The sequence below is a fragment of the Anguilla anguilla genome, chromosome 7 (assembly GCF_013347855.1).
Source record: "Anguilla anguilla isolate fAngAng1 chromosome 7, fAngAng1.pri, whole genome shotgun sequence".
Taxonomy (NCBI): Eukaryota; Metazoa; Chordata; class Actinopteri; order Anguilliformes; family Anguillidae; genus Anguilla; species Anguilla anguilla.
The window spans coordinates 51,404,249-51,416,338 of NC_049207.1; the positions used below are offsets into that span (position 1 = coordinate 51,404,249).

General features: G+C 43.6%; 1 protein-coding gene across 5 annotated transcripts in view; it reads left to right on the top strand.

Annotated features, from left to right (window-relative positions):
* The window catches only part of LOC118231754 (phospholipid-transporting ATPase ABCA1-like), a 143,289-nt gene that overhangs the window by 47,582 nt on the left and 83,617 nt on the right, over positions 1–12,090 (top strand). For 4 of the 5 annotated variants that reach the window (XM_035425930.1, XM_035425934.1, XM_035425933.1 and 1 more), the window contains exons 13-16: positions 1,129–1,334; positions 1,783–1,959; positions 7,410–7,632; positions 10,980–11,201. In XM_035425930.1, the coding sequence (XP_035281821.1) occupies positions 1,129–1,334; positions 1,783–1,959; positions 7,410–7,632; positions 10,980–11,201 (828 nt within the window). Of the gene's footprint in view, positions 1–1,128; positions 1,335–1,782; positions 1,960–7,409; positions 7,633–9,637; positions 9,861–10,979; positions 11,202–12,090 lie in introns of all 5 variants that reach the window. The other variant, XM_035425932.1, reaches the window with a different exon arrangement.

Genomic DNA, 12,090 nt, shown 5'->3' on the forward strand with positions numbered 1-12,090 from the left:
AGAAAATATCCTCCCCAAAGAAATAATGAGAGGCTCAAGCCCAGTTCAGCTTCAAGATCTGTGGACTGCTGGAAAGATTGTTTATTTATTTTGGTATTGAAATGAAGATGGCACGTTAGTAGAGGATTTTTTACTAGAGAAATTAGTAAAAATCAATTGTAGAGTTCTCCTCCATTAGACAAACAAGACATTACTTTTTTATCTCAGTGAATGCGCCGCATGGCTAAAACTAACAATCTGCGTATTTTGAGCACACCAAACCTTACAAAACCTCTTTTGACACCACAGATTAGGCATCAGCACATTATCTAGCCCTGTATAAACATCGAATGCTTTCTGAATTTAATCTTTTCCCTCCAGAGTTTTGCAGCTCCAGAGAGCAAAATACTTACAAACGATTATGAAAAGAAAAGATGGGACTGATTTTCTGTTTTAAGGACAGTAGTTTTGAGGGAACATAAGGTGTGCTGCAGGTACAGCGGGAAGCTCAGTGTACAGTTAGCATGTTAGCAGTTTAATGCATTTGATACAGTATGAATGCTCAATAACAGAGAGTCACCTAATAATTTGCATGGTGAGAAGTGGCCTCATACCTGAGTAATTACACAGTGGCTATGCAGGCACTACTGTGCGAGTGCACATACAAATAAGTCTCTGTGTGAGACCATTACGCTCTACAATGCTCGAAAAAACCGAACGCAGCGAGTAGGCAAAGTGGGTGGAGAAGGACTTGCGCTCACAGCCGCGATTTTTTCTGTTTTTAAAAGAGGTCCATTGATAGATCCACGCGCTGTGCTTTGTAAGATGGACCAGCTGACAAATACTGTAAACAGGTGGCTGTATCACAAGTGAAATAACTGTCGAGTTCTGGCTGACAACTGCTGAATTAAACAGGCGCCATTGGCAGCTGACTGTTATTCATATTAAATAATGTGTCGTCTCACTAAGCAGTGTTATCGTGATTATGATTTCCATACTCCACATATTGTTTATTTACCATTATGCTTCAGTGCTGCATAATGCTGTTATTTGCTGATACTTTTCCCTCTCGTGCTATTGGTAGCATCATGTCCAAACTGAGTGACTGTGCTCTCAAATGGTTTCACTGGTTTTCTTTATGTGTTACAGTGCCTCGACCTTGATAAGTTTGAAGCTGCCCCCACAGAAGCGATCCTGGTTGAGGAGTCCCTCCGGCTGCTGAAAGAGGAGAAGTTCTGGGCTGGAATTGTTTTTGAAGACATCGCCCCAGAAGCCAGTCACCCCCCACCTTTGGTAAAATATAAAATCAGGATGGACATCGATGAAGTCGAGAGAACAAATAAAGTGAAAGACAGGTGAGCATAGAGACATAGAGCATGGACACAGTGCACCGTGAAAATGTCAAGATTTTGGTCTATTTTGCTATCCTGTGGATAGCAATCTGAAATAGATTTTACAATGATCTGGTGCGTGTGATTTCTATAAAGATAACAAATTATATAATATTATTATTACTAAAAATATAATCATAATATTCTTACGAACTCTATGGTCTGAACATTGTATTGCACTGGTATTGGCTCATAGAAAGCATCTTCATGTCTTTTGACATACAAAATTTCTCTCAGAAAAAAACACCTTTGTTACTAGTGCAAGCTAGTATCGTTCACCCGACCATAGGGATGTCCTGTTACGCAACAAAATCAAACACAGGTTTCCCACTCAAAGGGAGAGGGACCGAATGATGCTCCACAGACGTGCTTCTTTGACCATCTTCCCGCTGCGATTTTTTGTGTGGTCCAGGTCGTGGGCCCCAGGTGCCCGGGACCACTCTTACAACGACATGCGCTACGTGTGGGGAGGGTTCGCCTACCTGAAGGACATGATCGACCACGGCATCATACGGACGCACACGGCCAAGTCCCAGCCACTGGGCGTGTTCGTGCAGCAGATGCCCTACCCCTGCTACGTGGATGACGGGTGAGTGGGCATTTTAAATATTTGTTTCTGGGTGTGACGAAAACAAGAGTAAATATACTTTTTTGAAGCTGCCACTCAAAAAAAGCTGTGGATGTTTTTTTTTTCTTCCTCCAGGCGTTTACTTCCTCAAATTATTTTCGGTGGTCATTACATTTCTTATTTATTCTTTATTTCGTTCTTTATTTATTTATTTTTATTTTTATTTATTTTTGGTGCAGTGAACAAAAAAGGTCCTACCTCCTTTAAACAATAGAGGTCAAATGAACATAATTAGGAAAAAAATGATACTTAGACCACAAAGCTGAAAATGACATGCAGATATGAAAACTCAAACCGCTCCCTTCTGCAATTCTGGGTTCCAGGTTCCAAATTCAGTCGAGTATTGGATTATATTTCCTTCCAATTTTAGCGGGCTTACATGAAATAAGCTGCAGTATTAGGCGGAAATGCATAGAGATTTCTACAGCTGAGGCACTCACGCCAAATGTGCGTTGCAAATGGTTTCCTCCGTCTGAGAGCAACAGATTAATAATCGCAGAAGATGAACGAGAGCCATAAAAACTACAAAACCCCTGATCCTTTCGCCATTTGCTCAGTTCCCTTTTCGTAGCCATTTGGGCATCGCGGTAAATTATTAACACTTGAAAACTGTTATTTCATTCATAAATAATTGAAAGTGGAACCGGAAGAGCGGATTGTGGAGATGCACAGAGGCGTGATGTGGAGGGCCTTTCTAGTAATTATTTTTGATCAAGAGTTTTGTGCTAAAAGCAGCCGGGAGAAAGCAGAGCATTGTGCATTCAGATGTTCAGTTTGTAAACAGTTGTGCACATTTGTCAGGTTGGAAAATGACCTCATCTGAATTTAAAATGTAATTTAAGAACCGGGGGGATTTTAAATGTTGCTAAGTCCTGGCTCATTAACAATTTAAAAATGTGCACTTTGTTGTGAGGGAGGAAAGCAGCACTTGTTTTTGTATGGAGGCAGTGGAATGGTACCTAAACCGAATCCTTATATTGTATTGCTCAAATAAGAACCTGAGATTCCATATACAATGCATTTTTAAAAATACCTTTTCCTATTTCTTTTCATTTTTCACCTCAATGTAGAATTCCCAATCGTGTGCCTATTAATTTATCAGGAGCTATATCAGTACAAGACTGTGACTCATTGAAGAGTAGCAAAGTCGGTAGAGAATACATTGTCCATTTTTTTTCCTGAGACTACCATTGTAGATCCCCACACCTGCAATACACGTTGGGTTTTTCTCCCTTTCCCCCCTCACTGAAAATGACAGTTGCTTTCTAGTTTTCCTTCAGATGTTTTCCTACAAAGGTTCTGCTCTACCGAAACCCTGGTGGGTTTTTTTTACCTCGAACCCAGAATTCCCCACTTTCGGAACAATAAAGCAGACATTAGTAATGGATCCCTCAGCGCCTGCTGGGCGCATTTGATTGTGCAGACAGGGGTATTTGATAGGTTATCTTCGGGAAAGGATTCTGCTCCCTTCAGACGTAATGGGAAGTCTCCCTCCAATATGGCTAAATCAGCTCAGGGACACCCCGACGGCTGACCTCTCAGGTCCGCGTGCGGGCGAGACTGCTGGCAGCGAGCCTCCTTCCACCTCTCACTCACTTCTTCTCTTTCTTTTTCTTTGCTCCCCCCCACCCCCCCCCCACCCCCACCCCCCGGCCCCCCACAATCTGTATTTCATGGTTAACAGCTGCAGATTGCTCCCGTGGCTGATCCTGCAGATTAAGAATCAGCCGTAGCCAGCAGACACTCTGGCATTTGCAATCAAAGGAGCCAAACTAGATTAGCTGGTGGGTGTCCGTCGGCCGTTCCATCAGTGTGGGCCGCAGAAGGTATCCTCTTTGCTGACCGGACTCCGTGCTCTTAGGGTGGACTCCTGATGAGACCCGTTCCTATTTAAACTGCAGCCAGTGCACTGCTGCCCCATGTTAAAAAAAATTCTGGTACACAGGTCTCAGTACCCCGGTGCTGTAAACATTGGGAGTGTAAAAAGGTGTTTTGTGCACCTACGCACTCACTCACAGGCACACACACACACACACACACACACACGGTAAAGCTATGATTTTAAAGAAAATACTACTACTACTGCCATTACTACTAATACTACAAATATGTATCATAATCATGATTATCATCATCACCCTAACATCTTAATTTAGAAGTAGTGTGATGGCCTCAAAGTGCATAATTGATAAGACAGGAATCACACCAGCTCAAACAAATTGGCATAGTGTTCAAAAAACTGTGGCACTTTTCACCACAGTACACAGCCAAATGAGGAAGCTTTACGCAAAGAGTCACTTTATCTCATCGTGACTCTTTTAGAGCTGAATTAGAGCTGAACCGTTTCATTGTGTAGGGGAATCATTTTACCCAGAAAACAGCGAGCAGGAGAAACACCACTGCAAGTGCAATTACGAAAAGGTCATCGTAATTATGAAAAATGCAGCGCGTGGCGCGGTTGTGAAATTACATTTCAAGGCGATGATGTCGCCGGTAATTGACATGGCGGAGGTTGGAAACGTTAAATTCCGGCAGACGTCCGCGGAGCGAGCCAGGGAGCCATCTGCGAGCCGCGAATCGAGCGCACCCGTGTCCCGTGCAATCTGTGAGGCCGCGCCGAAAAGCCTCCGCAAAGTAGAAAAGAGCACAGCGAAGAAAAAAAAAAAAAGCAGGGCTCTCAATCCTGGGTCGCGTTTTGTGAAGCAGAGCCCCACAGATTGCCAGAGTGGAAGCCACTCATGTAAGGAGTGGTCGGAATAAAGAACTTCCTCCTCCTGCAGTCCCTGCTCCTGCGCTGTATTAAATCGGCATTAAATCAACTCTCGTGTTGTACGTTTCATTCCGACAGACCACGTGTGATCCCTACTGGACCTGTGTAAACTCCCTTAGAGGTGGATTAGCGCTGAGCATTTTGCTTTGCAGCTCCAGGGGATGGATGCATACACTCACCAGGGATGAATAAATAACTAGCGTTCAACCTCACAGGCATTACCCTGGTGGAAAGCAACAGAACCATGTCTTTCTATCGCTCTCTCTCCCTTCTCTCTCTGTCTCTGTCTTGTTCTCTCTCTTCTCTCACTCTCTATCTCTCTACCCTCTCTCTCTCTCTGTCTAGCTCTCTCTCTCTCTCTTTCACTCTCTCTCTCTCTCTCTCTCGTGCACAAAGAGGGAAAGAGAGGGAAAGAGAGAGAGAAAGGAAGCTTAACTCATGGTCTGTGACCACTCAGGAAATAAAGTGGCATGGAGGGACGTTCTCCCGACGGAAAAAAGCCCAAAAGCCTAAAAGCCTAAAAATGACAGAAGCGGTAGAGCCGGCGATGGTGAAGGGCTTTGGAATAGTAGAGTATTCAAGCCGAGCAGACTAAGAAATAAAAAAACCTAGTGCAGGGGGTTCTGCCTCACAGTAGAAGAACTACCCACAGGTAAGACAGACATAACCATTACTGAAAAAAAGCCTCATGTCCGACAATATTGGCATAAAGTAAAAAAAAAGGAACTAGTGCTCATATTTCACGTAACCTCGCAGTCTGATGCTAACCCTCTAAACGGCTTTTTATGTCATATTTTAAATTACTTTCCAAATACACAAACGATGCTGCAGCATTATGCTTTTCATATTATGTCTGCTTGAGAACGAAGATTAAAATTTTTACAGTATTCTATTCTGTAATATTACACTCAAGTATATCATAAAACCAGTACATTTAATTCCCCCGAAAACACCTCATTTATGCAGAGAGAGACAGGTGGAAAACAAGTTTGTAATATTTATAGCCTGTTGGGTTTTGTATTACTGGTGACTTCATTTTTGAAGAATATATAGCCCATCACCAGTTAGTTGTTGCACAATATAACCTTTAGGTTATGGCATGAATGCCAAGTTAACAATTTTAGCATTGAGTGGTGAAATAATTTAAATCATATCAATAGAAATGTCGACATTTTTGCTCAGTGGCAAGGTTGCCTGTGTCAGACATGTCATGACTTCCAGTGTCCCGAGAAATGACAAAACGTCAACTGGTGTGTGCCTGTTGATAGCAATGTGGCTGGTAAGAGTTGTTGCTGCCTGTGTTGTATAGGCTATATATATTGATACACCCCCTCGCCCCCCTCCAACCCCCCCCCCCCCCCCTCACTGTATCAATATATAGCCGTCCTGCTGGTCTCCCAGCCAAAAGAGAGACCCCCGAGGTTACAAAATGTCTGCCGACCTGACCGGTCTGCTGGCCGTTAGACGCCGCGAGACGCGATCCCATTCTCGCCCCGACCGCGCGCTGAGTGGAGTTTCAGTGTGTGCCGAAGCCAGAAACGCACAGCCCTGTCACAGAGAGAGAGCTATATTCTGACCCTCGATCGACAAGCTGCCACCGTAATCCCAATCTGTTCGGCGTCTCCTCGTCTGCGGGGCGATGCAAATGCCACGCTGCCTCTCCGCGGTGACCCGTCAGGGAGGCGTACAGACAGAGGTGCTAATCCTTTGTCAGCAGCAATCAGCCCTGGCCTTTTGCGCACACAATAGGTAGCCTTAGTATGTCCAACAAGTGCTCTGTTGCCAATATCTGTGTTTGTGTGAGCAGCTCACCTTGGCTGAGACAGTGTTCACAAAGAATTTTTTGATGTGTGGGAAAAAAAAGGTCTGAAAGGACTGTTATAAAACTGAAATTTTATATTCTGTGTTTATAACATGTCAGTTCAAACATTGCTATTACTGTGGCAGAGAGCAAAGTTGTGGAGAAATGTCTTTTGTGTTTTGAGTGGCATACATACATGCTGGGTCTTTGGATTGAGGTGGTTTCGGTGAGACTGTCCTTGTTTGAAAAGTAGGTTTGTTGAGAGCCAGTTACAAATTCCCTGTGATTTCATGGGCTTGAATATATGGAGATAATAAAGCAAATGAAGAGGTAACATTGTTTTAAGAAGTCATGTAGCCATGAAACTATGGGATATTACCCAACCATAGTTTGTCTATTAATTCTCATTCTTTAAGCATACCCAGACATAAAAGGCACTGTTATGGAAATTATAGAAAATGACACAATGTTCCCTTGTTCACTTGGAAAAATTACCACACAAGAGTATTGTTAACTTGATAAAAATGTAGATCTCACACCAGCCCTCTGATTATTCATTTTTCAAAGGAATCCCTTTTCTGATCCACAATTTTTTTTTCCTTCTCAACATCCATTTAAAACTGACTCGCCATCCATGTACTGCACACACACACACACACACACACACACACACACACACACACACACCAGTGCATGAAATGAAATAAAGATTATCGACGCGCGATGTGCTGCTTTTCCTCTGGCGGCGAGCCCATCCCTGACAGGGTCTTGGCCGGCCGGCCGGCCGACGGCGCGCGAGCCGGTTTGTTTACTGACCTCTCCGCTTGCCTCCGGTGCCAGCTTCATCCGAGGCATCGGGGGCATGCTCCCCATGTTCCTGGTGCTGGCGTTCATGTTCACGGTCTGCATGACCATGAAGGACCTGGTCCTGGAGAAGGAGCTCCGGCTAAAGGAGGTCCTGAGGGCGGTGGGCGTGGGGAATGGCCCCCTCTGGCTGGCTCGCTTCATCGAAAACTTCGCCCTGCTCGTGGTCCCCTGCGCGATCATAAGTGTCATGGTCAAGGTCAGTGCTGAGCGGACAACGCGGCTCGCAAAGTCTACTGCTCTTCACACCACTTGGCACCTCAGTCACATGTTCAATTTTAAACATTTTTTATTGGCTCTTAAATAGAGGAGTCAGCCAGAATAATCTTTCTAGTGTTTTACTGCCAGTGTACCAGTGAAACTTGATCAAATATGCCATGGACTGTTTCTAACTTATTCATAAAGGGTATATAGAGTACGAGAAATAAATTGGCTTCACGAAACTGGAGCTCATTCAGAACTGTACTACTACACTAACATTCTGGGACAGAACAAATCATTTTTGTTGATATGTTGTTGAGCAGAGAAACTGGTGCTCGGTGGTTTGATGACCTTTCTTTCAAAAATCACAATCATTACCAAATACAAATAAATTGAAAAATCACAATCACAATTGTTGGGAATTGATAACAAATTGTGCAAATGTCTCAATCATTATTTAAATCACTTGAAAATTGGACAAACGGATAAATACCTGTATCCTTTAGATGCTGAATATGAATATGCATGTCTGAATATCAGTGCTGACTGCACTGTGTATATATACAGTATATGTCTGAGGTTGAGGCAAGGGCAGGTGTCAGGTATTGGCAGAACCTGCTAATTTTGCATATGCACGTGCTAAGTTAGGTCCGTACTAAATGACAGTGGCACCAAGCTTTACGTTTTGTGTGTTATCTGAAACATTTTCTCCAGATGATTTTCCCTTTCCATTGAAATTCCAGTTTTCATATTAAAAATAGCTCTGAGTTCATGCTCCTCATCATATTTCATTATAGACATAAGTATAATATGAGCGTTATCATTTTGAAAAAAATAACTTAATTCTTTTACTATGTGTGCAAAATCCATTTTTAAACAGCTGCTGAAGTGCTCTGATAAATGGTAAATAATAAATGTAGAATTATTGAGATTAGCAAGTCAATTGTGCATATAAGTGAAAACATTTACAATTATCATAACTTCAGTTAAGGGCTGCTCTATACATAATATCCAGTTACCTTGATGAAATGGGAAAAAAACATTTTAGAATAAATATTACATTTTGGGGGGGGATAGCATGGCCTGTATTCAATTTACCCTCGCTTTCTATATATATTTTTTATTTATTCATTTATTAACAAGCATTTATTTATTTATTTATTTATTTATTCATTCATTCATTCATTCATTCATTTCGTAAATGTGTTAATTTGTCTAGTAAACACTTCCCTGTTTAGCACTATATACTCAAGTGAAACATTTTATAAGCATGGTATCAAGAAAATAATCCAACAATCTCAAATCAAATCAGTGTCAATATTCTGCCATTTTTGATCGAAGCATAACATTATTTTTTTTATGATAAGCTACCTGTTTGGTCATAGTATTTATTCATCTTCTGTTGAATAAAGGAAACGTGCAGCAGTTATGTTGATCTTGTAAATAAATTCTGGGCTTTTTTTTTTTTTAAATCAAACTAATGATATTTTAGTTCTATTATTACCAATTGTGTATGCATGTAATCAAAAAACAGCCACAATGTGCAATCATTTTTATTGAATCACAGCTTATTTTGAGTGTGCCAAAAGACAGATGATTACAAGACACATTTTAATGACTTCTGCACAGTAAAGCATTCAGTGTTAAGTCAACTAACAGAGCGCATAAGGTTCCAATTGGACTCATACGTATGCTGTTAGAATGGTGAGCGTGTCCTGCGGATAGAGTGCCGACCTGTTCAGGGTGTATTCCTGCCTCTCTCCCAATGCATGCACCCCCTCGAAACCCTGCCCAGGAGCACTGTATAAGTGTATAGGTAATGGATGGGCGGATGTACTCTGTTAGTGTTGAATTAACACTGGACATTTTACTGTGTAGCATGGGGGCTACTACTGAAGAAAAAAATGAAGCGCGGGCGAAATGATGGTTTTTTTTTTTATTTGTGAGTGATTGTGCTGATCTGTTGGTTGCGTCGCTGGCTCCTGCCCCGGTCTCCGCCTCAGGTTCCTCCGCTCCCTGTCGCGCTCCATGCCCCTGTACATGACCCTGGCCTGGATCTACTCCGTGGCCATGATCGTGAAGGGCATCGTGCAGGAGAAGGAGGCCCGTCTGAAGGAGACCGTGCGGATGATGGGTCTGAACCACGGCACCTACTGGCTCAGCTGGCTGGTCAGCAGTGCGCTTCCTCTGAGCGTCAGTGCCCTCCTCCTGACCCTCATCCTCAAGGTGATTCTGCCCTCCAGACCCCTGGCCTCGCACGGCAGCGACCTCACGGTGGAGGACTTTTCCTCTGCTTGTATATAGTACGTCATAATAGGCAAACCTGGAGCTGCTGGATTGCTTGTTCAGTTAGGGCCTGACCCTGTGGTGCATGGACGAGCCCCGTGGTTTAGGACTGTGGCCTGTAGCTCCATAGGGTGTCGAACAATTGAGGATTGCATCACCCAAGGTATGGAAGGGTTCAGTCGGTTATGGGTCACCGTTTCATTGCTATCTACCCACCCCCACTGGTCGATGGACTGCATGTTAAAGCCGCATATGAAAGGTCTTCCTCTGACTCCGCTCTGTGCGAGCTTAAGTGTAGCCCGTGGTGTGAAAAGAAGCAGCTGGCAAAACCACCTTCTGGAGGAGAACTGTGGTTGTCTACACTCTCCGGAATTGGCGGTGGGGTTCGCGCGTGAACGCAGCCTGGGTTGCAGGCAGTTGGGCATTCCAAATTAGGGGGGGAACTGGACATGCTCAGCCATACGTTGGGCACCAAATTTATTATTTTTTTTTTAAATAAAAATAAATAATCTGAAGGCGCATACTCAGCATTTGCCTAGAGTGTTGGGTGCATTCAGCTTCAGAATCTAATTCATGAATTGACTGAATTGACCCCCCCCCCCCCCCCCCCCCCGGCCCTGCCGCTGAATTGGAACCGAATTCACTTTTCTGGTCATAAATGCACAGTAAGAAATACAGAGGTCATTCGTGAGGCACCTGGAGAAAGCGGTGAGCGTAAGTACACGGAAGACACGGCACATTTGCAGCGCAGTGCCGTGATCCGTGAGCGTTATCAAAAGGGCAGCGGCAGAGACTAGCTGGCTCGCTTCCAGAACATTTCCTCCCTGCTGCCTGATCCGGTGAAAATAATAAATATCAGCGCTGACTGCAAATTTGCTTTACGGATGGCGTGACCCTGGGGCCAATCAACGCACATTCCTGATTAAACCAATCCGCTGCTGGCAGATGCAATCTTTAATCGCTCATTGATCGCTCATTGGCTAAAGGTTTGTGTTGTAAATGTTAACGGTGTGGTGTGGTATTTTGCCGTAACGTCTCTGGCATCTTCCTCACACGCAGTACGGGAAAGTCCTGCGCTACAGCGACCCCTCCGTGATCTTTGTTTTCCTGCTGGTCTTCTGCATCGCCACCATCATGCAGTGCTTCATGATCAGCGTCTTCTTCTCCAAGGCCAACCTGGCCGCGGCCTGCGGCGGGCTGATCTACTTCGTGCTCTACCTCCCCCATGTGCTGGCCTTCGCCTGGCGCGACGTCATGGCCTTCCGAGTCAAGATCTTGGTGGTGAGTCTCGTCCAGCCGGCCTCTCCGAAAAAAACCAAACAGAACCGCCCCAGCGTTTCCTATGGAAACGTCCCCGCGAGCGCACAGCAGGGAGAGAGCAGGTACGATCCAGTACGATCCAGGGCAATCTTCCATTGTACACGTATTCATTTCATAGCATTGAACACCTACATGTGCATGAGTAGCGAGTCCAGGTGAGGTCATTTCATTGTATGTAAAAATATATTTGGTTTGGCTTCTGGAAATGATGCTCACTGTTTTCGTGTATGCATTGCTCTTCCCAGTCATCTTCCAACTGTTCTTAAATAAATGTGAAATTCCACACAAAAGGACACTCTTAGAAACCACATGGCATCTGATATAGGCTTCACTGTTTACTCAAGTTAAATAAAGGGTATTCACATGCAAATTATATGTAAACTTTTCCAGTGCACACTGAATGTGTTTGCAGGACACCTTGCCCTTGACATTCAGATTATATCACACAACTTTCAGATGGATGGGACACTCTTCTCATCTGCATGAGCAATATGTCTCCAACCAAAATAGCAACTAGTTTATCATCTCCACTACAAGTATTTTAGCAATGTTTATGCATTGTTTTTATTTTATGGATTTACACTCTCTGATTGTACCAAGTGTCCATTCTTTATAGCAGTCTTAGATATTATCCAGATTTACATTTGACAGTGTCACAATTATGTATGAGTTATTTTGCAGTAACAAAGGGTTTTTACTGTTGAACTGGATATGCCCATTAATTAAGTAATCTGTTCCCCATCCCCCCTCCAAACCAACGTTGTTTGTTCCTAGTCTCATTGATATATCCAGGAAAGCTAAAATCAAGGTTATGTGTGTGCTTCTACATTGATTTTTCGGACACCTCATC